The sequence below is a fragment of the Hyperolius riggenbachi genome, chromosome 3, assembly GCF_040937935.1.
Source record: "Hyperolius riggenbachi isolate aHypRig1 chromosome 3, aHypRig1.pri, whole genome shotgun sequence".
Taxonomy (NCBI): domain Eukaryota; kingdom Metazoa; phylum Chordata; class Amphibia; order Anura; family Hyperoliidae; genus Hyperolius; species Hyperolius riggenbachi.
In genome coordinates this window covers 358,993,092-359,019,780 of record NC_090648.1, presented here as the reverse complement: position 1 = coordinate 359,019,780, position 26,689 = coordinate 358,993,092, and the positions used below count along the sequence as shown (strand labels likewise).

General features: G+C 44.7%; 1 protein-coding gene across 3 annotated transcripts in view; it reads right to left on the bottom strand.

The window, feature by feature from the left end:
• LOC137561541 (ranaspumin-like) overlaps window positions 1-26,689 on the bottom strand; it is a 123,378-nt gene that overhangs the window by 89,914 nt on the left and 6,775 nt on the right. For all 3 annotated transcript variants that reach the window (XM_068272855.1, XM_068272856.1, XM_068272854.1), the window contains exons 2-4: window positions 17,754-17,875; window positions 7,125-7,184; window positions 4,776-4,832 (exon numbers count right to left, since the gene is read on the bottom strand). In XM_068272855.1, the coding sequence (XP_068128956.1) occupies window positions 4,776-4,832; window positions 7,125-7,184; window positions 17,754-17,875 (239 nt within the window). The remainder of the gene's footprint in view (window positions 1-4,775; window positions 4,833-7,124; window positions 7,185-17,753; window positions 17,876-26,689) is intronic.

Genomic DNA, 26,689 nt, shown 5'->3' with positions numbered 1-26,689 from the left:
AAGGTCATTATGGCACCCCCTTCCTGTCAGTCACCCAGTGTGCCATGCCCCCAGCGCCCAATGGTAGAAATGCCCCTGCTTTGAGGTAACCCTGCTTTTGTGAGTATTTACTCTACCAATTTTATCCCATATTACCAGTACATACTACACTATATTTGGCTCTTGGTCTCCCTATCTTTGTTCTTTAACCACTTGCCGACCGCCCACAGCTGAAGGGCGGCGGCAAAGTCCGGGCCCAAATGACCGCAATATGCCCATCGGCGGCGGCGGGCGTGATTATGCGGTGATTGCGTCACATGTGATGCAATCAGCCGCTGGCAACTGGCTCTGCCCACCTGGCGCAGTAACCCACCGGCCGTTCGGAAGCGCTGGCGGGTTATTAGCTGTCCTATCGCCCCATACAAAGTGTATAATACGCTTTTTTATGTATACAAAACGTATTATACAGGCTGCCAGGGCCACCACCAGGGCAGGCTGCAGCCCCCCCAGGTAAGCACCCAAGCACACTGATCTGCCCCCCTTCCCTCTGATCACCCACAGCACCCCTCAGACCCCCCCTGCCCACCCCCCAGTCCCCTGTTTGCACCCAATCACCCCCCTAATCACCCATCAATCACTCCCTGTCACTATCTGTCAACGCTATTTTTTTGATTAGGTCCTAAACTGCCCCCTGGGAGCTCCTGATCACCCCCCCACCCCCCCACACACACACACACTCTCAGACCCCCCCCCCCCCCTGTGTACTGTATACATCTATCCTCCCCTGTAATCACCCGTCAATCACCACCTGTCACTGCCACCTATCAGATCAGACCCTAACCTGTGTCTTACGGGCATCTGATCACCCACCCACACCATCAGATCGCCCGTAGACCCACCCTCAGATCACCTCCAAAGTGCATTGTTTACATCTGTTCTGCCATCTAATCACCCACTGATCACCCATCAATCACCCATCATTCACCCCCTGTCACCACCTGTCACTGCTACCCATCAGATCAGACCCCTATCTGCCCCTAGGGCACCCAATCACCCGCTGCAAAAATGTATCACACATGTGGTATCGCCGTACTCAGGAGAGAGGGTGTATTTTTACACATACCCATGCTGAGTGGGAGAAATCTCTCTGTAAATGGACAATTGTGTGTAAAAAAAAAAATCAAAAAATTGTAATTTACAGAGATTTCTCCCACCCAGCATGGGTATATGTAAAAATACACCACAAAACACATTATACTACTTCTCCTGAGTGCGGCGGTACCACGTGTGGCACTTGATTTATTTTTTATTTATTTTTGTCACAAGTTAGCGGAAATTGATTTTTATTGTTTTTTTCATAAAGTGTCAATTTCCGCTAACTTGTGACAAAAAAAAATCTTCTATGAACTTACCATACTCCTAACAGAATACCTTGTGGTGTTTTCTTTCTAAAATGGGGTCACTTGTGGGGTTCCTAAACTGCCCTGACATTTTAGGGGCCCTAAAACGTGAGGAGTAGTTTTGAAACCAGATGTCTCAAAATGACTTGTGAAATCCTAAAGGTACTCATTGGACTTTGGGCCCCTTAGCGCAGTTAGGGTGCAACAAAGTGCCACACATGTGGTATCGCTGTACTCAGGAGAAGAAGTATAATGTGTTTTGAGGTGTATTTTTACACATACCCATGCTGGGTGGGAGAAATCTCTCTGTAAATGGACAATTGTGTGTAAAAAAAAAATCAAAACATTGTCATTTACAGAGATATTTCTCCCACCCAGCATGGGTATGTGTAAAAATACACCCCAAAACACATTATACTACTTCTCCTGAGTACGGCAATACCACATGTGTAGCACTTTTTTGCAGCCTAGGTGCGCTAAGGGGCCCAAAGTCCAATGAGCACCTTTAGGCTTCACAGGGGTGCTTACAATTTAGCACCCCCAAAATGCCAGGACAGTAAACACACACCACAAATGACCCCATTATGGAAAGTAGACACTTCAAGGTATTCAGAAAGGGGCATGGTAAGTCCGTGGCAGATTTCATTTTTTTTCTCACAAGTTAGCAGAAATTGAAACTTTTTTTTTTTTTGTCTGTGTCATTTTCCGCTAACTTGTGACAAAAAATAAAATCTTCCATGAACTCCCCATGCCTCTCAGTGAATAGTTTGGGATGTCTTCTTTCCAAAATGTGGCCATTTGGGGGGTATTTATACTATCCTGGAATTTTAGCACCTCATGAAACCTGACAGGTGCTCAGAAAAGTCAGAGATGCTTCAAAATGGGAAAATTCACTTTTGGCACCATAGTTTGTAAACGCTATAACTTTTACCCAAACCAATAAATATACACTGAATTTTTTTTTTTTTTTTTTTTTTTAATCAAAGACATGTAGCACAATAAATTTGGATACAAATGTATACAGAATTTTTTTTGACAAAATTCATGTCTTTTTTGATGAATATAATAAAAACTAAAACCCGCAGCAGCAATCAAATAGCACCAAAAGAAAGCTGTATTAGTGACAAGAAAAGGAGGTAAAATTCATTTAGATAGTAGGTTGTATGACCGAGCAATAAACCGTTAAAGCTGCAGTGGTCTGAATGGAAAAAAAGGCTCTGGTCCTTAAAGAGAACCTGTACTGAGTAAAAATATTTAAAATAAACACATGAGGTAACTTCAAATGAACATTGCATAGTTACCTTGCCATCAGTTCCTCTCAGAAGCTAACCATTTTCTTCTGACAATAATCCCTTCCAGTTCTGACAATATTTTGTCAGATCTGAAATATATCAGTTGCTGTCAGTGAAATATCAGTTGCTGTCAGTTATAGCTGAGATGAAAACTGATGTACCAGGTAATGTCCATGTTTCCCTATGGCTCAAGTGGGCGATGTTACAGTTTAACTGTGTGCTGACCAGGAAGCTATTATGGGTAATGGCCATTTTCAAAATGGAGGACGGAAAATTCCCTTGATCACAGTGAACAAATAGGACGTGGGACAGGAGAAAGACACTGAGGAGTAGACTACATGGAAGGTAAGTATGATTTGTGTATGCTTATTTTGACTTTTAATTTTCAGTTCAGGTTTTCTTTAAGGGGCGAAAAGACTGTGGTCCCCAAGTGGTTAAAGCGTACGTTTGACTAGCAGTGCTTTAGGATCTGGGTGGTACCCATTGTTTAATATCTGTAATGTTACCAATATTTTGCTATCGCCTTCCCTAACCTTACATTAACACATCTGCTGTTTACACTTAACACTAACCTCTCCTACCTGTAGACCAAATCTGTGCACCTTCTACCTGTTTAGTAGCACCACCCCTATTTGCAGATTGAGTACATTGTGGGCAAGGGGCCTTAGCCTGGGTTTACACTGGGAACTGATAACCACTGATACATTTTAACTGATCAGTTGTTCTGCACTTTCTCTTTCAATTGCCGTGCATTTTTATCCATTTTTCTTTGTATTGGGTCCACAAACAAAAATGTGTGTCGTAAAATAAAGTTGGGATAACACATATATGTAAACTGACCCATAAGGTAACATGGAAAATTTCTTCACATGTGCTTTCCGACAGTTGTCTGATAGCTGAAAACAACTGACTCTGTGTAACCCAGGCCTTAGCCTTGGTTCACACATAAAAAAGGTGTCCAGTCCTGTCTGTTTTTGACAGTTGCATGTGTTTCTATGGCTGTGTTCACACATAGCTGTACCCTTCCAGTCCAGTCAGGTAAAACTGATAGTAAACTAATATCAAAATGGATAGGACAGTACTGTACCGGACTGGAAATGTGCAGATCTATGTGTGCCCCAGACCTTTATCTACACTGCAGTGCTGCTGTATCTTCTTCCTTTTTTTTTTTTTGTACAGGAGGAGTAAGTGAAGGTTGGACTGTGCTTGATCAGTGTTTTCATTACGTAAAGTAAACCTGAGATGGGCACACTGAAAGATTTTATACTTACCTTAGGTAACAGGCGACACCATTGTCTATTGATCTACGATTGACCATTACATGCGCGCTAATCTTCCGGGGTTCCCAGTTTATGGGCCCCGTATGTGAGTTATTGTTTTTATATCTATTGCCTTTTTAAATAAATTTTATCTAAATAAACGGGTTACGCTTAGATATTGCCGTTTTTGTTTTCCTATATAAATTCCTGAAACTTTACCTCCATACGGATGTCCACTGGATCTTCATGACGTCTGATGTTCCCTGGACGTAATCGGTGATCTGAGCCATTTTTCAACCTTATAATGCGGGTTGTTGGGAGCTGGTAAGCCTTTTCTTGTTTTGATGTTTGGCGGATATCAACCTCTGAGCATTTGATATATTGTGGTGAAGAATTTATCATTCCCTACATACAATGACTTTCTAAACCTGCGCTGACCTTTGATGTATAATAGAATAGAGGTTGTGTACTGCAGCTCAAAACTATACATCAGGGGTGCCCATTGGGTATTTCATGGTAGATTCCGACCGCACTACATTTTCTATTCTGTATATACAATTGTGCTCCTAAAATTGTACATAGGTAGATCATTTTGACTTGCTAATTTTTAAAAGTATCTCACAAGCTGAAAAAGTGTGGACACTTCTGCTATACATGGTAGCAGTAAATGTTATTTCCAATCAGCAAAAAATCTAATTCAAATTGGAGGCTTCCGTGTGATGGATTGAGTCCATGATCATGATACATGATCACTATATACGTAACTAGGGAAGTATTACTTGACCTCCAGGAGCCTCAGTATGACCAATGTAAGAAATATATTTCAAAAAAGATGGGTAGCTTACCAAAGTGTCCTTTAATGCACTATAAACAGCGTTAGCATTTTCCTTATTCAATGAGTCCTAACATAAAGAATAAAACACATTATTAAATACGATAAGCAGTGAAATGTATTTACAACCAATAAACTAAATAAAAGAACACTGAAGCAATGTAGCAGGAAAAATGGAGCAGGAAAAACATACTTACCGGTACCTTGATGAGGCTTTTCAGACCCTTGTAGACTCCTTATTACATTTAGTTTTCCCTCTGTCTTGCTGCTGTATGACCTATTCAGGGCTCTGGTCGGATCTCCATGACATTTGCGCTGTCCATCCATCCATGCACCTACTCTGTACTCACTCCTGCATGGCTGTATGTAAGAACAGTCCCAGTGACAGTTCCGATTCTTTCTAAACTGCACATGCCTAGGTGGCTGTCACCCATGGCTGCTGTGCACTGCCAATGTATTAGCAAGGATAATATAAACCTAGGATACCGCAATAGTCTTTTGCAGTTCCAAAAATCGTTAGTCTTTATTGGACAAAAAATTTAGACTTTAATGATTTTTAAAACTGCAAAATCCTGTTGTGGTATCTGTAAAGTAAACCTGAGATGAGCCAAAAAAAAGTCCTCCTCCGCTGCTGCGATTCTCCGCTGTGGGTCCCCGTAAGTTCCCAAGTCAAAGCTTACTGCGCATGCGTAGCCCGGCTGTGTGCGCCCCATCGCGCTCCTGTCACTGTGAGAGTTCTGCATCTGCGCTGACTGGAGCCGACTTTGATAGTTACCTTGACCCATAGCCGAGGATCCAGGTGTGCAGGAGTGTGGTAAGAGACCGATCAGCCTGAAGGGAGCTGGAGGAAAGCCCCAGGGATGTAAACTTTTTTTTGGGGGGGGGGGGGGGCTCGTCTCAAGTACCCTTTAAAGGCAACCCGGGGTGAAAATAAACTGATGTGATAAACAGTTGTATTTATCTTCCTAATCCTAAAAATAACTTTTTTAGATATCCCGTTGTTTTATTTTATATTCAAACATTCACAAAGTAGATTGAATGTTTTATCGTCTCTGTGCAATCCCCACGTATTAAATATTGCAGAGCTAAAATACATGAACTTTTGACCTTTTTCTATCTCTTCCCTGCCCTCAGAAGTTTTATTCTACCAGGAAAACTTTTATGGCTGTAATTTGCTTATTAGTGAGGCTTACTATATTCTCGAAATGGTACAGACATGACAGTGCCACTTGCATGCCAAAAAATTAACTCTTTCAGGCTGCAAAATAAAAAACATGGTGGTCTATTAAGTGGCGCCCAAATTAACAAATGCGTTTCGGCCGTTTTTTTACCTACTTCAGTCTGCTGGAGTCGCGTTATAAAGAAAATTCTTAACTCTCAATACACTTAGTTTAGGATGGGTTTTAAGTCTACACAGCATCTCACATAACTAGATCAATGAGTATTTGAAATATTTGAAGAAGTGACCTGTTTTCCTTTCCTGACACGAAATACAAGGGCATAGTAGATTTAGCCACGTTGTGAACAGCATTATATGGTGTCTTTAAAGTAGACCTAATTTCACAATTTCCTCTGGTCTGAAAGATAAGCCACAGCATAATAACCTCTAAAGAGAAACATTTCTTTGTTACAACTTATAGAAATTCTAAAAAACAAAACAAAAAAGTATTAACTTTCTGGATATTCCTGAGCAAACACTTTCATTCCAGCGCAGGAGACTTGGGCGCAGCAGTGAGTAACTTCAGCGCCATCAGAAGACGGAGCTGAAGTTGCTTTTAAAGCACTATAATTTGGCTTCTAGAAATTGCTGGAAGCCGAATTATTTAATTCCCTACCATCCATGGCGGCCTGGAGGGGGAATAGTATTTAATTCGGCCGGGACTTGTGCAGCAGCAGGATCAGCCATATACGGGCTGTATCCTGCGCCGATTCCTCTCTTATGCTTCCTGGGAGCAAAGAAAGGGTTAGCCTTCAATTGTTACATATTATCCAGACCCGGGCACAGCTCAGACATAACTCACCATCCTTATTCCCACTTGCTGATAACGGCTAATAAGACGGGCTGATCTCCCTAAACACACACGGTGAATTTCTTAGCAACTATGTGTTTTCATTGTATGCCGTGCAAGAGTTTGGGTCTGCTTAAAAAAAAAAAAAAAAGTCCTTGATGGGTGTGAATAAATAATTATAAAGGAAACACTTTATTAATGCTGCACAAAAAGAGGTATATTACAGAGGAAGAAAGAGTTGATAGCTTAGAGGCAATGGGATCAGAGCTAGATACCCTGCAACAAAGACAAAGTAGTATCTACAATATAATTTAGCGGGGAGCTCAGAAAGTGCTCCAGTATATGTTATTTACCAGTCCTTGGTCATATAGACAGATCAACAATCCAGCTTTTAGAAGCAATGTTGCCGAATCCTAAAAGGGAAAAAAAACACATTTAATTAAAATGAATGTATTTATTTAATTTATTCATTGCATTTATAAAGCACCAACATATTACGCAGACATTAGTTTAGGTTACAGACAATATTTAGGGGTGACATACAGTCAGCAATATGACAATACAGGAATACAAGAAAAACCAGATCATGCAGCACAGTATGAGTACCAGGTAATGCTTAGTCAGTCACAGGATGGGAGCATGGAGATTAGGCAAGTTAGGTTCACTCAAATGCATAGCATGGGTTCACAGTAATGGAGGTGCATGATCAGGTAGGACACAAAAGGAGGAGGACCCTGCCCAAAGGCTTACAATCTAGAGGGAGAGGTATGGACAGGAAAGGTAGGGGACCAGAGTTCAGCTGTGGGTTTAGAGGGGTGGTAGGCCAGAGTGAAAAGGTGAGTTTTGAGGGCCTTCTTGAAGATGTTGAAGGAGGGGGCTGCCCTAATGGGTGGAGGTAGGGAGTTCCACAGTGTTGGAGCAGCTCTTGAGAAGTCCTGGAGGCGTGCATGGGACTGGGTGATGCGGGGGGCAGTCAGGCGAAGTTCATTGGAAGAGCGGAGTGGGCGGAAATGTAGGTTGGACAGGTTTTGTGGACAGATTTGTAGGTCAGACAAAGTATCTTGAATCTGATTCTGGACTGGATAGGAAGCCAGTGGAGGGATGCAAGGAGCGCATCTGCTGTGGTGGAGCGATGGGAGCAGTGGATAATTCTGGCTGCTGCATTCATGATGGACTGCAGTGGGGCTATTCGGGTCATAGGGAGACCAGACAGATGGGCATTGCAGTAGTCAAGGTGGGAATTATCAGGGCATGGATGAGGAGTTTGGTGGTGGCAGAGGTCAGGAAAGGGCAAATCTTACAGATGTTACGAAGGTGGAAGTTGCAGGACTTTGTGAGGTTTTGGATGTGGGGGGTGAAGGAGAGTGCGGAGTCCAGGGTGACACCCAGACAGCGGGTTTGAGAGGTAGGCCGAATGGTAGTGTGGTTAACAGTGACATGCACATCTGGGAGGTTCATGGATGGCCGGGGTGGGAAGCTCATAAATTCCATTTTGTCTAGATTTAGTTTCAGGAACCTAGCGGACATCCAGGAGGAGATGGCTGATAGGCAGGAGGAGACATTGCCCATGGTAGTGGTGGATATATCAGGGGTGTGGAGGTAGATCTGGGTGTCATCTGCATTCAGATGATAGTTAAAACCCATGGAGGAGATAACCTTGCCAATGGAGGATGTGTATAGGGAGAACACTAGGGGGCCAAGGACCGAGCCTGGGGGGACCCCTACTGAGAGGTTGTTGGGGGTGGATGAGGACTCATTGAAGGCGGTCATGAAGGAGCGGTTGGAGAGGTAGGATGAAAGCCAGGTCAGGGCGAGATCGTGAATGCCCATGGACTGGAATCTGAAATTTTTATACACATTCTTACAGAGGCGTCACTAGGGTTGGTGTCACCTGGTGTGGAAACTCAGTGTCACCCCCTCCTACCCCATGAACCTCCAAACTTCACCAGGTAGTAACGTTGCTTGTTATAGGGGGGGGGGGTGTTAAAATGATCACCACGTGGCCCTGGTGGCCTCTGAACTCTGTTATAAGTTCAACAGGGTGCAACCAGAAGGAAGTAGAGCAGGAGAGAGAAGTCTATCAGACAGTAGCCTGGTAAGTATTTACATAGCCTTTTTCCACTCTCCCTTAGCCTGGAGCTTGGTGTCACCCCCTCTGCTGGTAACACCTGGTGTGGTCCGCACCTACCGCACCCCCCTAGTGACGCTACTGCATTCTTACAAGTCTTGGAAATATAACTTTCTTTTCACCAATAAAACATGGTGTAAGAAATTGCCTGCTTTTGACTGACAACAGGCTTTAGTGTGGTAGCTGTTTTAGGTCTGACCTCATGGACTTTAACAATAGCCTTCACTTGCAAACTGTGGCCTTAGGGAGTCTTTATCCAATCACAAAAAGGAAGTGATGTCTGCAGATGGGGCAGGGTGAAGGAAAACTTATACTTTGTGCACCAGGTGAAAGGGGGGCTATTTGTCTTCTGCTTATAAGCCCCAGAGAAGTTATGCGAACCAGTAGAGCTTCCACTATGGGGAACATGATCACATTAAATGGCTTTGTCTGTCACTTGGGAGAGAGAGGCAGAATTATTTAAAAAAAGAAATACCTTACTAGGAGTAGAGAAATTGAGGTGTATTCTCCTAGGTAGGGGAATAGGCAGAGTAACCAAGATCAGAGGCGTAGCTAGGGTTTTCAGCACCCGGGGACAAAGACAGTTTTTGCATATGTTACCTTTTTCTGTGGGAGAGTGTAGAGGGTTAGTGAATGGCCCGAGGCATGGCAGATGAGATGGAATTTTTGTGTTGGTTCTCACCTCATGTAAGTATCCATGCACAGAGTTACTGGGTATTGCAATTCTGATTTTCCCAAAGTAAACAATTATTCAAGAAGAACCAGATTTAAAATGCCTTAAAATGTGGGAAGTGTTAATGAACAAATGGTAAGGCATTGTTCAATCTGGAGTTTTTGTTTGTGTTGTGGGCTTTACATCATGTATTTCACATTTACCTGAAGAGTCAATCACATAGCTGTTTAGATTTCATTTCTTTTAGATTGGGCTTCTAAATAGCTGAGTGGGGGGTGTTTGCTCTACTACAGATGTTTGCTACAGAAAACACAATTGAAGTGGTTCCTATTGTTTATATAAATTCCAAAGTCATTAAATGTACAGATACAATATGCAGACCCTATATATAAGTTGCAAGTTTGGTCCAGGGTTTGGCCAGAATTGGTTGATGATCAAATCCAGCAAAAGTCAAACCATGTGAAGAGAATCTCTACCCTTGAAACTTTTTTTTTTTTTTGTATAAATGCAGTCAAAGATCCATAAGGTTGTATAACTGCAATGGGATTGAAGCATGCGTGGATACATCTTGTGAAAATTGTATTACAGTAGCGTAGTGATGAGCATTGTGCTCATCACTACGCTACTGTAATACAATTTTCACAAGATGTATCCACGCATGCTTCAATCCCATTGCAGTTATACAACCTTATGGATCTTTGACTGCATTTATACAAAAAAAAAGTTTCAAGGGTAGAGATTCTCCTCACATGGTTTAAGTGTGTAATCGCAATTTCCCGAATTACATGAAATTTCTTGTAATTAGGTCATTGCGACCTAATTACAAGAGATTTCATGTAATTCGGGAAATTGCGATTACACCTTAACTGGAAATTTTGTAATTTCACAGTTAAGGATCGTTTTGTAGTTACGATAGTTTCCGTAATGGAAATGAATCGGAATTTCATGTTTAATGCAGAAATTCATCCGTTCTCAAAATTGTGTTCCAGTTCAGAGCCTCCTGATACATTTAAAGTGACAGCACGTGCAGGGACCTTTAGCATTATCAGAGTACTACTAAGAATAGGTCTAACAGAAGGAATACTGAATCACAAAGAGTTTGAGTATCTGACTCCAACAGCACCAAGAACCCTATCAGGTTCCAAAAGTACACAAGAACGCAGAAAGGCCGCCTGGGAGGCCCATCATCAGCGGCATGGGGTCAATCACGCACAGATTGGGGCAGTATTTAGATCACTTCCTTCAGCCGCTGGTGATGATGGGCCTGCCGCAGGCAGTCAAACACGAAGCACATGCTATAAATCCTGGACCACATAGTGGTGGAAGAAGGAGACGTGTTAGTGACGGCAGACGTAACGTCGCTCTACACAAACATATCACACCAAGCGGGTATGGACGCAGTTAAACATTTCTTGAAGAGAGATCCCACAATGAAGCCTAGGCAAAGAGAATTCATCACGGACGTATTAAAATTTGCTTTATCCAGGAACTATTTTTGGCATAATGGAACATACTACCTGCAAATTAAAGGATGTGCAATGAGGGCGGGGTACGCACCCTCATTTACCAACCTCCTTATAGGGAAATGGGAACAGGATGTTTTGGGACAATGGGGGTGACAATAGAATTCTACAGTGGCGAAGATTCATAGATGACCTATTTATACTATGGAGAGGAAAGGAGGAGGAACTGTCCCTATTTTTTTAAAATCTTAATCAGAATTCCCTCAATGTAGAACTCACTATGGAGGCTATCAAGAGCTCTATCTACTTTTTGGATCTGTACATTGAGAAAAAAGGCAACAGGCTGAGCATGAAGACATAATTTAAACTGACAGATCGCAATGGCTACTTGTCCACAAAGAGTTGCCACCATCCTAGATGGCTAAAGGCAGTCCCAATGGGACAACTAATGATGCGCAGAAACTGCAGTGAAATGGAGGACTTTTTAACAGTCACAAATCCTTTTTGAACATTTTGTGGAGAAAGGATACAGTGAAACTGATATACAGAGATAAATTATGGAGGTGGGAAGAATCAACAGGGAGGATCTACTTAGGGAAAGAACAATGGTAAGGGGTCAAGACAAAGAAAATATACCGTTCATCAGTAATTTCTGCATACAATTTAGGCAAGTGGAACAGATATTCAGAAAATTTTGGCCTATACTGAAAGAAGATACAGCCTTACAGAGGGTGTTACCTGAAAAGTTGAAATTCGTGTACAGGAAAGCAAAAATGTTAAAAAATATTCTCGCACCAAGTTGTGTGAATCCGCCAAGGGAGGTTATCCCTCAATGGCAGCAAAATTGATTCTACCCATGCAGGGGATGTGTGGGATGCAGTGAAGCCACCTCCGTGAGGTATAGAGAAGTTACATCAACAGCTAAAGAGAACACCTTTAAAGTAAAACAAAACATCACATGTAATACGAAGGGGGTGGTATACCTTTTGTGGTGCCAGTGTAATTTACAATATATTTGCAGAACAACCAGACCTTTAAAAACCAGAGTTGGGGAACACATAGGCAACATTGGGAAGAGCTTTAATGGGCACAGTGTGTCAGAACCCTTTAGGATTCACCACCAATCCAATCCAGAAACATTGAGCTTTTGTGGGATTGAAAAAAAATGAAGTACTCATGGAGGGGATCCAACAGAGTCAGGGAAATATCAAAGAAGGAGACGCAATGGATGTATGCAATGGGGACTTTACAACTAAAGGGGCATCATATAGACATTGACTTAAATTGCTTTATAGCCAATAGCTGAGGAAAACTGCCACCAACCTCCGTCCCTCTCTTCTTGAATGGAGGCACAGGAAGAATGAGAGTATAGAAAAAAGAAAAATCCTACAGTGTAGATACTGCTTACCAAATGTACTCTTGCATACTTTTTGAATTTTTTTAATATATGTTTTTTAACTTTTAAATTTTACTAATTATTCATTTCTTATCTATAGAGAAAGCTTTTTAATGTATAATGTTACATAGTTACATAGTTAGCCAGAGAATTAACATGAAGGAGTTATTATGAGAAATACGCGGTGATGGCATTAGCCATTTATGTATTGTAATGTATTTTAAGGGCGGATATCAGGATGCCAATTATGTTTTAAAACTGTAAAACGGACTATCTCTCTTTATGCACATTCATCAATGGGAAGTATAAGCAATCCCACTGTTGGAACGCACGGTGTGCGCACTCTTGAGATGGACCTATGGCAAGCTAGCAGTGTTGTATGCTGGTCAGCCTGGAACGCACTGTATGCGAACATCCGGGACTGGGCGTGTGCCTGGAGAATATGAAATACGCTGGGTTAATACTGGTATGCCAATGGTCATGCACGGGTTGGTGGGGAATAGGCGTGAACGCTGATTATATATACCTGACGTCCGATGGGCCAACCACGCCAAGTCTATCGGACTGTCAGGAACTACTGCAACGCTTACGGCGGCGCTCAGTGAAAAGAAGGGAAACTAGTGGCGGTGGCGTGGTCTGACCTGCGAGCATGACCAGGAGGCACGGGGGAGAGTCCGTTCACAAACTCTAAGCGCTGTTTACCCCAACTGACTTGTGAGTGCATTTTTAATAATAAAAGTTATTTTTTATCAACGGAACTGTACTATGTGATCTCTATCATCCCATGAGGTATGCCAAAGGTTGTTACCCAGTGAGAGCACTATTGGAGGAGGAAGACTGGAAGCAGGAGCACAGGCGGTGCAGGATATCACACAAGCGATATATGACCAATCTAACAGTGGTCAACTGGACGGGGTGAGTGTGATACCATCTGAAATGCACTACTGATGTCAACTATGCAAAGTTTTTCTCCTAATGTGAAGCACTACCCATCTTATTAAGACAGTCCTTAGGTGGAGTTGACACCTTTTGGAACGCAAACAAACTTGAGAGACTATTTAACTAGCTGTTTTAGCAACTGTGTGATCGTAATTGGAGCGCTACTCATCATATTAAGATTATCAGATACTGCAAGGCCCAAAACCAAGTGTCTCAGCATGCATGACCGCTAAGTGCACCTTTACAAAGAGCACCTGTCTAAGAAGTGGCTGCAGGTAGAGCCTCCTGATGCATTTAAAGCGACAGCACGCACAGGGGCCTTTGCATTATCAGCAATTGCAATCAAATGAGTGACTTTCCTGAGTTTAGTAATTACTTAAAGGGACCCTGAGGAGTGCCCGAATTTAAAAGAATACACTTACCTGGGGCTGCAGGAGAGGAGCCAGGAGGACGTGTAGGTAAGCTCCAGGTAAGTGTATTCTTTTAAATTCGGGCACTCCTCGGAGTCCCTTTAAATTTGCATAGTTACTGTTAGAACTAAAATTACGTCCATTTTCGTTATTAAAATAACTTTGTTTCTATAGAAAACATGACATTTTGCGTTAAATGTGAATTTGCAACGAAACGTGAAATTACGTGATGGAAATTACATTTACGGAATTCCGAATTAAGGTTTCTATGGTAATTACGAATTTACGAATTCACATCGTAGCAGCAAAATTTGCGTCCGTAATTATGGAAACACAAATTTCGGCTCAACGCTACAGTAGCGGTCCAAACACATTGCATTCAGATTGTTACTGTCAAATTTCTCCGTGTGTAAAATGTTTTCATAACGTTGCTTTATTTGTTGTAAGTTTACAGAGTCACAGTTGGAGATGATGTTGATGTACAGAGACATATATGTGACACTGTAAAATGTAAAGCTATAGGCTTGCTATACACCAGTGGTTCTGGATGTAAGCCTGGCTTCAGGGGCATAAAGAGATAACTTGCATGTTCAGCAGTGGTGCATTGTGGGTAACCACAGTAACACACTTAAATTTGAATTATCGTAAATTCCTTCTGATTTAAGAAGGCAAACCACACTAAGCATTGCTTTTTTAGTAGGAGGGCTGTTTTTTTTTTTGGGGGGGGGTATTTCTTACAAAAGAAAGAAAACGGAGGAGGAGGAGCTTTTTATAACTACTACAGGTTAGCAGGAATGGTTGCATGGCCACCTAGCTTTTCATCCTTCCCAGGCCAGCTAGACTGGCTTCAGCCTGTAGTGTTGGTGGTACAGTGGTGAGCATAGCTGCCTTTCAAGCAGTTGACCTGGGTTCGATTCCTGGACAATGTATGTGAGTGTGCTTTTGACATCCTACAAATCCCTGAAAGACAAGATCCTCTTCCGGAGGAGGGGAGGAAAGGGAGATACACTTCCTGATAGATGTATACACATGCAAGATGTTGTAAAGCAGTTTAGGCCTACAGTTCAACATTCAATGCGATTTCTGCCCTTAAAACAGTGGTTTGCGTCAAATCTAGGTTTTTTTTTGAGACTTTTGAGGTGTATCCCACTCAAGCATGTCTCCCTCCAGGTATTAGAGTGCTCAAAACATCTTTTCCATCATTTTTCTAGCCAGCATAATTTTTTCTAAATTTTCAAGTTCGCCTCTCCATTGAAGTCTATTGCAGATCGCGAAAGTTTGTGCGAACCGAACTTTCGCTGCAGGTTCACGAACCTAAAATCGGAGGTTCGGCTCATCTCTAGTCGCAATGTAGGTGCTGCAAGTCCATGGTTTTCATCTTACAGCTACTGTACAATTGACCCGAGGAAGATGAGACAAATTACATTTATATTGCACTTTTCTACTGGTGGATTCAAAGCGCCAGAGCTGCAGCCACTAGAGTGCGCTTAGTGGCAGAATCAGTGTTGGTGAGTCTAGCCCATGTGCTCCTTGCAGAATAGGTGCTGGCTTACTGAACAGCTGAGCCCAGGTCGCCTGTGTCAGAGGCAGACCCCTTAATTAACCACTACAGTATCCAGACAGCTGGTAAGGCCAGCAAAACACATCATTTGTGGCCAATAAAAATACTCCACTTCCCATTTAAGGTAAGACTATACATTTTAGAGAGTTTTTAAATATTTTATATCCCTGGTGTGCTTCCTCCCACCCATCCCAGTGTTAAAAATTAAGTGGGGGGAGGTTGATGTGAGAACTGGGGAACAGAGAGTGATAGTAAAATATTAGTATCAGTAAAGTATTGTACCGTGTTAGCCATAAGTAAAAGCAAGACATTTTGAATCAGGATGATACCATTTATTGGCTAACTTTAAAAAATAAGAGTATGCTTTCGGCTGTGCAGCCTTCTTCAGACTTTAATCCTGTTTGCTTACAAGCTGTCGGAACAGACAGCTATATATGTGCAACATCAAAAGGGGATACCTAGATTTTTTTGATTTTTTTTGCAGGGATAAATACATGTTATCAAGATGGCTTAATGGCTCATTTAAACCATCTTAGTGAAATGTATTTATGCCTTCAAAAATATAAAAATAAAAAGCTATGTATCTCCTTTTGATGTTGCACAAATATAGCTGTCTGTTCCAACATCTTGTAAGCAAACAGGATTGAAGTCTGAAGAAGGCTGCACAGCCGAAAGCATACTCTTATTCTTTAAAGGTAGTCAATAAATAGTAAAATATTCTTAATCATACCAATATTCTTCCATCAGGGATAGCAGAATATTGGTAATCACTGTATACAGATTTTCTATTGTCTGTGTCACCCAGTGCCTATTTTTCCTTGTGCCTCTATTGCATGTATGCAAGAAGTTGGCGCACTGTGCAATGATTGGTTGATAGATAGTTTGCACTTTGTAAACCAGGGTGTAATAGATAGTGGAGATGCCGCCGCAGAGGTGAGCGGCATGGCGGCTGTCTCTGCGTCTCAGCCGGTGGCCTCCGCCGCGCAAATTACATGGTGGAGTTTTGCCTGGTCCTTCAGTTGTACATAGACTGAGGGCTACGCGCGCGCACGCCAGGCAACAGGACCTTTATGCGAATAGAAGGGGAGTCAGCTGATCGGCCGGTCAGCTGACTCCAGCAGTGCTCCTGATTGGCGGAGTGACTGGGGCGGCGCTGTGGGGTGCTCTCAGTACATATAGGACCTGCCTGTCAGTAGCTCCTCGTCTGCTGTTGCAAATGCTACGTGTTCGCACTCAGACCTTAGTCAGATACCAAAGTGTGCTAGAACCAGCAGGAGCTGGGGATCCACACTTATTCAGATTCTGTTGATAGCTAAAGTACTAATTGAATTGTATTATTTGTTATGACCTTCTGCTAGCCTTGACTACTCTTCTGCCTACTGATTCTGTGCTTCTGCCTATCTGATCCTGTTGCCGACTCAGCCTGAACACTACTCTGATTTAGCCTTCTGTCTTTGTACCGTATCTGTCCGTTTGTTGCCGAATCTGCTTGTCTGACCATCCTGCCCTCACCAGTGAGCCTAGTCCCTGGTGAGGGATTCTCTGTACAGCTTAATCACCTGCTCCTCAGGTGACCAGTAGCGGCAGTACAGTCTGAATCATCTGCTCCTCAGGTGACCAGTAGTTTCAGTACAGTCTGAATCACCTGCTCCTCAGGTGACCAGTAGCTACAGTACAGTCTGAATCACCTGCTCCTCAGGTGACCAGTAGCTGCAGTACAGTCTTAATCACCTGCTCCTCAGGTGACCAGTAGCTGAAGTACAGTCTTAGTCATCTGCTCCTCAGGTGATTAGGAGCTGCAGTACAGTGTTGATCTCCTGCTCCTCAGGTGACCACCAGCTGCAGTGCAGTCTGAATCACCCGCTACACGGGTGATCTGTATACATTGTCTTAATGTGCACCACCCGCTCCTCGGGTGAACTGATTACTAGTTCATCTGCATCTCCGGCTTGCTGGAATGCTGATCCCTGTGTTTTATAGAAATGTCTCCCTCTACTAGCTCCTCTGGGAAGTTGGTATCTCTATCTGTATTACTGTTGCACCAAACACCTATCTTTACATCTGGTTGTCATGTGTCTCGCTATACTCACATTATTGGTGATACTGCAGATCACCAATAATCAGAAAATCTGTTCTTGCTGACACCAATCGTTACACAGGGATTTCAAATCGGTCCTTTGAGGGTAGAGATCCTCACACATTTTTGACACAGCTAAAATTAATTGATGGGTCTGAATCAGGAAAGGTGTGGTCCATCAGGTAGAACACATTCCTCTTTCTCAGTCCATCCTAAACACTGGCATGGATCTGGTCCTCCAGGCCTGGAGTTCAACACCTGTGTTGTAAACTTTTTGTCTGTATTTTTTACTAATATTTTTTTTTAAAGTTATTTCCCCCAGTTAAAATACTTACTTTTAATGTATTGATTATGCACACACCTTCAATATCTGGAATTTTTAGAGAACTTGCCACATCAAGAGGAACTACTTTACCAATGGCTCCTAGCAGATCAGCTTTTACAGGGGACAAGGAACCTGGAATTGGAAAATAGTCTACAGTTATGTTAGTTATATCATACAGTACTGTATATGTTTAACAAGAAGCACCACAGCTATGGCATTTTTTTGGAAAGACATTTTCTAGAATAAAATCATTTCTCTGGCTTGGTTTACACTAGGACAGGTTCCAGGAGCGTAGCAATAGAGGTTGTAACCGCATCGTGGCCCTTGGGCCTGAAGGGCCCCGAGAGGCCCTCCCTCAACTGCAGTATTAGCACTCTAATGGTCCTGTGCGCATAATAATCACTTCTATAGATTCTTTGAATAGTGATAATCATTAGCAAACGGTTCCCTATCCCCTTCTTGCACTTCTGACACTGTAGTTGCCATTGGCAGGTTTTGGTGCGCCATATCAATTGTTATGTATAGAGCGCTTGGGGGACCCCAATGTAAAACTTGCATCGGGGCCCACAACACCTTAGCTACGCCACTGACAGGTTCATGCTGTGAACAATAACATTGGATTAGCTGTCACCATACAACTTGCTGCACTGGAAAATTATCACTTGATTCACTAAAAAACAAAGTGACTTCAAAATGTCTTAGTAGACCTAGTACTATATGTACCTATATTTATCTCAAATTATTACACACCGCCACTTTAGGTAAAAAAAGGTTACTTACCTCATTAGTGGGAAGCTTCTGGCTACTCCACAGGCTTCCCAGATCATTTTCAGGACTGCTGATCCAGTGCTGTAGATCTCTCTTTATCTTCTGGCTGTACAATGAATTAAAGAGACTCTGAAGTCACCCTAAAATTAGGTTTTTATTTTACAAAACCTCATTTCCTTTATTGTCCTTCTTAAAACGCCACAGAACCGCGGCTGAAAACCCCCTCAATCCGACCAAACTCACGGGGTACAATTGCGGGCTCCTTCCACATAGAGGCAGCGCAGCTCTGCCTCTATGCGCGTCAATCATCCCGGATCGGCGCCTCTCCCCCGCCCCTCTGTCTTCCTTCACTGAGAGGGGGGGGGGGAGAGGCGGAGATATGCGCTGATTGACACGCATAAAAGCGGCAGCAAAATCCACGACCAAGAAAGTCGTGTATTTTGCCTGCCGTGTACCCCCTTGAGTTTGGGGTGATCGACTGGGTTTTTCAGCCACGGTTCTGCATCGTTTTAAGAGAGACAATAATGTTAATGAGGTTTTTAAAATAAAAACCTCATTTTAGGGAGACTTCAGAGTCTCTTTAAAGGGAACTTAACTTAGAGGAATATGGATTTTTTCCTTTAAAACAATACCAGCTGCCTGACTCTCCTGATGTCTTTAGCTGTAGTATTGGCTGAATCACACACCTGAAACTAGTGTTGGGCGAACATCTAGATGTTCGGGTTCGGGCCGAACAGGCCGAACATGTCCGCGATGTTCGGGTGTTCGACCCGAACTCCGAACATAATGGAAGTCAATGGGGACCCGAACTTTTGTGCTTTGTAAAGCCTCCTTACATGCTACATACCCCAAATTTACAGGGTATGTGCACCTTGGGAGTGGGTACAAGAGGAAAAAAAAATTTAGCAAAAAGAGCTTATAGTTTTTGAGAAAATCGATTTTAAAGTTTCAAAGGGAAAACTGTCTTTTAAATGCGGGAAATGTCTGTTTTCTTTGCACAGGTAACATGCTTTTTGTCGGCATGCAGTCATAAATGTAATACATATAAGAGGTTCCAGGAAAAGGGACCGGTAATGCTAACCCAGCAGCAGCACACGTGATGGAACAGGAGGAGGGTGGCGCAGGAGGAGAAGGCCACGCTTTGAGACACAACAACCCAGGCCTTGCATGAGGACAAGAAGCGTGCGGATAGCATGCTTTGTACCACCATGCAGTCATAAATGTAATAAAGATAAGTGGTTCAATAAACAGGGACCACGCGGCAACGCTAACCCAGCAGCAGCACACGTGATGGAACAGGAGGAGGCGCAGGAGGAGAAGGCCACGCTTTGTGAGACACAACAACCCAGGCCTTGCATGAGGACAAAAAGCGTGCGGAGAGCATGCTTTGTACCGCCATGTAGTCATAAATGTAATAAAGATAAGAGGTTCAATAAACAGGGACCACGCGGCAACGCTAACCCAGCAGCAGCAGCAGCAGCAGCACACGTGATGGAACAGGAGGAGGCGCAGGAGGAGAAGGCCACGCTTTGTGAGACACAACAACCCAGGCCTTGCATGAGGACAAAAAGCGTGCGGATAGCATGCTTTGTACCGCCATGTAGTCATAAATGTAATAAAGATAAGAGGTTCCATAAACAGGGACCGGCAACGCTAACCCAGCAGCAGCAGCAGCAGCAGCACACGTGATGGAACAGGAGGAGGCGCAGGAGGAGAAGGCCACGCTTTGTGAGACACAACAACCCAGGCCTTGCATGAGGACAAAAAGCGTGCGGATAGCATGCTTTGTACCGCCATGTAGTCATAAATGTAATAAAGATAAGAGGTTCCATAAACAGGGACCACGCGGCAACGGTAACCCAGCAGCAGCAGCAGCAGCAGCAGCACACGTGATGGAACAGGAGGAGGCGCAGGAGGAGAAGGCCACGCTTTGTGAGACACAACAACCCAGGCCTTGCATGAGGACAAAAAGCGTGCGGATATAGCAGCAATGCTTTTTGCCGCCATGCAGTCATAAATGTAATACAGATGAGAGGTTCAATAAACAGGGACCGGAAACGCTAAACCATCCCAGATGTTCATCGGTCATGTTACTTGGGGTCCAGGAGTGTTGCGTAGTCGTTTCCAATCCAGGATTGATTCATTTTAATTTGAGTCAGACGGTCTGCATTTTCTGTGGAGAGGCGGATACGCCGATCTGTGATGATGCCTCCGGCAGCACTGAAACAGCGTTCCGACATAACGCTGGCTGCCGGGCAAGCCAGCACCTCTATTGCGTACATTGCCAGTTCGTGCCAGGTGTCTAGCTTCATGCCCGGTTTCAGGTCCAGCGGTGCCAGCCACAAATCCGTCTGTTCCTTTATTCCCCTCCAAATTTCCTCCCCTGTGTGCTGCTTATCCCCAAGGCAGATCAGCTTCAGCAACGCTTGCTGACGCATGCCAACAGCTGTGCTGCACTGCTTCCACGATCCTACTGCTGCTGGTGCTGGGTTAGCATTTCCGGATGAGGTACAGCTTTGAGATGCGTTGGAGGAGAAGGAGTCAGAGAGGTAGGTGCTGCTGTTGTTATCCAGCTGTTTGCGGCGTGGGCAACACCCGCGCCGTAGCAGGTGAGGAATCGCTGCCAGGCTCCACAAGGTTCACCCAGTGCGCGGTAAGGGAGATGTATCGACCCTGGCCGAACGCACTCGTCCAGGTGTCAGTGGTGAGGTGAACCTTGCAGGCAACGGCATTCTTCAAGCTTCGGGTTATTTAGCTGACCACGTGCTCATGCAACTCAGGCACTGCAGAGCGCGCAAAGTGGTAGCGGCTGGGAACAACGTAACGTGGGATGGCCACTGACATCATGCCCTTGAAGCTGTTTGTCTCCACCACTCGATATGGCAGCATTTCGCAGGCCAGAAGCTTGGCTATGCTGGCTGGCTGTTACTGCCACGGCCCGGGGGTCATTTGCTGGCAATTTCCTCTTGTGCTCAAACATCTCAGAGACAGACAACTCAACCGTAGCGCTGCACACCGAAGGGCTGTTGGTTGTTGTGTTTGATGAACACTGGGAGACCTCAAGAGCACTAGTCCGGAAAGTGACAGTGTCAGCATCGTCTGATGTTTGTGAATGTTGTGAACCACGCAATGGCTGGGCTACTGCTGCTGCTGAGGCGGGTCTGGTGGTGAGTCTGGTGAACCCAAGGGAGGCAGTGTTGCTGGTGGTACCCTGTCCTGCCGCGTTTGCCCACAGAGTGGGATGTTTGGATAGAATGTGGCGGCTCATGCTGGTGGTGGAGAGGTTGTTAATACTTTTCCCCCTGCTCAGGCGGGTCTTGCACACCTTGCAAATCGCCATGGTAACATCCTCAGTGCAGTCTTCAAAGAAAGCCCAGACTTTAACTGGCTGAGGACTCGGACCTCGTGCGTGATGTGCTGGTGCTGCTTAACCCACTGCTGGACGCTTGAGAGGTCATCCAAGTAATTATCTGGTCCTGTTCTTTTGGATCTGTGAGGGTTGTTGTCCTGGACAACATGGGCAGTATTGAGTGGGTTTTCTTGGGTGCTCCCCTGTGGCCTGTACGTGAACCGTCAGGGGAAACACCTCTTCCCTTGCCCCTCCCTCTTTCACCGGATTTCTTCCTCATTTCACTTATCCTTAAAGTACACGCTGACTGGCAGCAGTACAGTGGCAGTACAGAAATGCTATACAGTGGTGGGTGAGCGGTGTACCACTATTGTCAGCAGTGACACAGAGCACAATGCTATACAGTGGCGGGTGAGCGGTGTACTACTGTTCCCAGCAGACACAGAGTGGAAGTAAACACAATGCTATATAGTGTGGCTGAGCCGTGTACACAGAGTGGCATTAAACACAATGCTATATAGTCTGCTATATAGTCACCCCGAACAGGGTGATGTTCTGCAGAACCCGAACAGTGGCAAACACTGTTCGCCCAACACTACTGGGAGGGAACGCAGATTTTAGTACCTAAACACACGATACAACATGTTTTCCGGGGTCGGACTCTGAGGCACATACAGATGGTCCCGATCATCATCCTCATCATACAACTCTTCTCCTGAGTCTGACCCACCCACCACCTCTGCCACCCCAACATCCCCAGACACAGACCCCTCATCGTCCTCAACATTAACTTGGGATGCTGGCCTGAGCCAGACCTCCTCCTCCACATCAGGCCCCATCATCTCCTCAATGGCAGCCCTCATTAATCGCTCTGGCGACGGACTGATGGACACAACGTTCTCCTCCGGGGAGGGCTGCTGCTGACCACTGGCTGCTGGGGTGGATGTTATAGCTTGCGTGGGGCGTTGGCTGTTGCTGTTGTTGGGAGTGCTGCTCACAGCGGAGGTCTCTGGGGAACTCATGTTGAGCTCATATAGTGGTTGACGGTGAGTGGAGTATTACTGATCCCAGCAATATACACACTGACTGGCAGAGTACGCAATGCTATATAGTGTGGCTGAGCGGTGTACACAGAGTGGCAGTAAACACAATGCTATATAGTCTGGCTGAGCGAGCGGTGTACTACTGTTCCCAGCAGAATCAGAGTGGCAGTAAACAATGGTATATAGTCTGGCTGAGCGGTGTACACAGAGTGTCAGTAAACAATGGTATATAGTCTGGCTGAGCGAGCGGTGTACTACTGTTCCCAGCAGAATCAGAGTGGCAGTAAACAATGGTATATAGTCTGGCTGAGCGGTGTACACAGAGTGTCAGTAAACAATGGTATATAGTCTGGCTGAGCGAGCGGTGTACTACTGTTCCCAGCAGAATCAGAGTGGCAGTAAACAATGGTATATAGTCTGGCTGAGCGGTGTACACAGAGTGTCAGTAAACAATGGTATATAGTCTGGCTGAGCGGTGTACACACAATGCTATATAGTCTGCTATATAGTGTCAGTAAACAATGGTATATAGTCTGGCTGAGCGAGCGGTGTACTACTGTTCCCAGCAGAATCAGAGTGGCAGTAAACAATGGTATATAGTCTGGCTGAGCGGTGTACACAGAGTTTCAGTAAACAATGGTATATAGTCTGGCTGAGCGGTGTACACAGAGTGTCAGTAAACAATGGTATATAGTCTGGCTGAGCGGTGTACACAGAGTGGCAGTAAACACAATGCTATATAGTCTGGCTGAGCGAGCGGTGTACTACTGTTCCCAGCAGAATCAGAGTGGCAGTAAACAATGGTATATAGTCTGGCTGAGCGGTGTACACAGAGTGTCAGTAAACAATGGTATATAGTCTGGCTGAGCGGTGTACACAGAGTGTCAGTAAACAATGGTATATAGTCTGGCTGAGCGGTGTACACAGAGTGGCAGTAAACACAATGCTATATACTCTGGCTGAGCGAGCGGTGTACTACTGTTCCCAGCAGACACAGAACAGTGAACAGAATGCTATATAGTGTGGCTGAGCGAGCGGTGTACCACTATTCCCAGCAGACACAGAACAGTGAACAGAATGCTATATAGTGTGGCTGAGCGGGCGGTGTACCACTATTCCCAGCAGACACAGAACAGTGAACAGAATGCTATATAGTGTGGATGAGCGAGCGGTGTACCACTATTCCCAGCAGACACAGAACAGTAAACAGAATGCTATATAGTGTGGCTGAGCGAGCGGTGTACCACTATTCCCAGCAGACACAGAACAGTGAACAGAATGCTATATAGTGTGGCTGAGCGAGCGGTGTACCACTATTCCCAGCAGACACAGAACAGTGCACAGAATGCTATATAGTGTGGCTGAGCGAGCGGTGTACCACTATTCCCAGCAGACACAGAACAGTAAACAGAATGCTATATAGTGTGGCTGAGCGAGCGGTGTACCACTATTCCCAGCAGACACAGAACAGTAAACAGAATGCTATATAGTGTGGCTGAGCGAGCGGTGTACCACTATTCCAAGCAGACACAGAACAGTGAACAGAATGCTATATAGTGTGGCTGAGCGAGCGGTGTACCACTATTCCCAGCAGACACAGAGTGGCAGTAAACAGAATGCTATATAGTGTGGCTGAGCGAGGTACACAGAGTGGCAGTAAACAGAATGCTATATAGTGTGGCTGAGCAAGCGGTGTACTACTATTCCCAGCAGACACAGAGTGGCAGTAAACAGAATGCTATATAGTGTGGCTGAGCGAGGTACACAGAGTGGCAGTAAACAGAATGCTATATAGTGTGGCTGAGCAAGCGGTGTACTACTGTTCCCAGCAGTGACACAATGACAGGGGGGACCCTGGCTAGCGTGGCTGGAGCGCGAACTACCCTGCCTGCCTACCCAAAGCTAAACCCACAGACAAATGGCGGAGATATGACGTGGTTCGGGTATTTATTTACCCGAACCACGTGACCGTTCGGCCAATCAGAGCGCGTTCGGGTCCGAACCACGTGACCCGTTCGGCCAATCACAGCGCTAGCCGAACGTTCGGGGAACGTTCGGCCATGCGCTCTTAGTTCGGCCATATGGCCGAACGGTTTGGCCGAGCACCGTCAGGTGTTCGGCCGAACTCGAACATCACCCGAACAGGGTGATGTTCTGCAGAACCCGAACAGTGGCGAACACTGTTCGCCCAACACTACCTGAAACAAGCATGCAGATAATCCAGTCTGACTTCAGTCAGAGCACCTGCTATGCATGCTTGTTCACTGGCTATGGCTAAAAGTATTAGAGGCAGAGGATCGGCAAGACTTCCAGACAACTGGTATCATTTTAAAAGGTAAAATCCATATCCTTCTCAGTTTAGGTTCCCTTTAATCTGCATGGACTCAGATGAGCATGTGCAAGAATGGTCTGCACTAAAACAAGCAGACTCTTTCTGAGTCAGTCACTGAATGGTTAAAGCACACCCGAAGTGAGAAGGATGCAGAGGGTGACATATTTATTTCATTTTAAACAATGCACATGATCTTGCTGTCCTGCTGATACTCTGTCTCTCATACATTTAGCAATAGACTCTGAGCAAGCATGCAAATCAGCTGTATGGTCTGCAGGCTGACTAAAGGCTGACTCAATGTCACATGCTTGTTTCAGATAGGTTTCAGATGTGTGATTTAGGAAAGATCAGCAGGATGCCAGGCAACTGGTATTGTTTAAAAGGAAATATATATGGCAGCCTCCATATCCCTTGCATGTCAGGTGTCCTTTAAATCAGAGTGCCCCAACCCTGTCCTCAAGGCCCACCAACAGTACATGTTTTGCAGGAAACCACACACAATCACAGGTGGAGTAATTGTTGTCTCAGCAAAGCTTATTAACTACCTCTGTAGATTTCCACAAAACATACACTGTTGGTGGGCCTTGGGGACAGGGGGGGGGGGGGGGCAACTAAAGTGAGAGGGAAATGGAGGCTGCCATATTTATTTCCTTTTAAGCAATACCAGTTTCCTGGCTATCCTGCTAATCATTTGCCTCTAATACTTTTAGCCATAAACCTGGAACAAGCATGAAGCAGATCAGGTGTTTCTGACATTATTGTCAGATCTGACAAAATTAGCTATATGCTTATTTCTGGTGTTATTCAGACACTACTGCAGCCAAATAGACCAGCAGGGCTCCCAGTCAACAGGTATTGTTTAAAAAGAAATGAATATGGCAGCCTTCATATTTTCCTTACTTCAGTTGTCCTTTAAAGGACAGAAGTGAGGAGTTTTTTTTAAAAAAAATGTAACTTAACCGGGGCTTCCTCCAGCTCCTGGCAGCTGCTATGTCCATTGCCCAAGCTCTGCTTCAAGCCAGTGTCCCCTCCATTACAGATGCCAACCGACATGTACTGCACCTGCGTAGGTGCGTTTGCAAGCAATGCTCGCACAGGCACAGTAGATGCCGACCTGGCGAGATCGGCACCCCGGGCCACCGGCTGAGAGCAGAGTTGCGAAGAGGGCACAGGATGCCAAGGGCTAGAGGAAGCTACAGGCAAGTAATCTACTTTCCTTGGACCTTCTCCTTATGGTACACACACCGAGTCCTGCAGTGGCGTAGCTAAGGAGCTATGGGCCCCGGTGCAAGTTTTACATTGCCCCCCCCCTTCCCAAAGCACTCTTTACATACCAATTCATATGGTGCAACAAAACCTGCCCTGACAACAACAGTGTCAAAGGTGCAAGAAGGGGATGGGGAACAGCTTGTTAATGATTACTACTATTCAAAACATCTATAGAACTGATTATT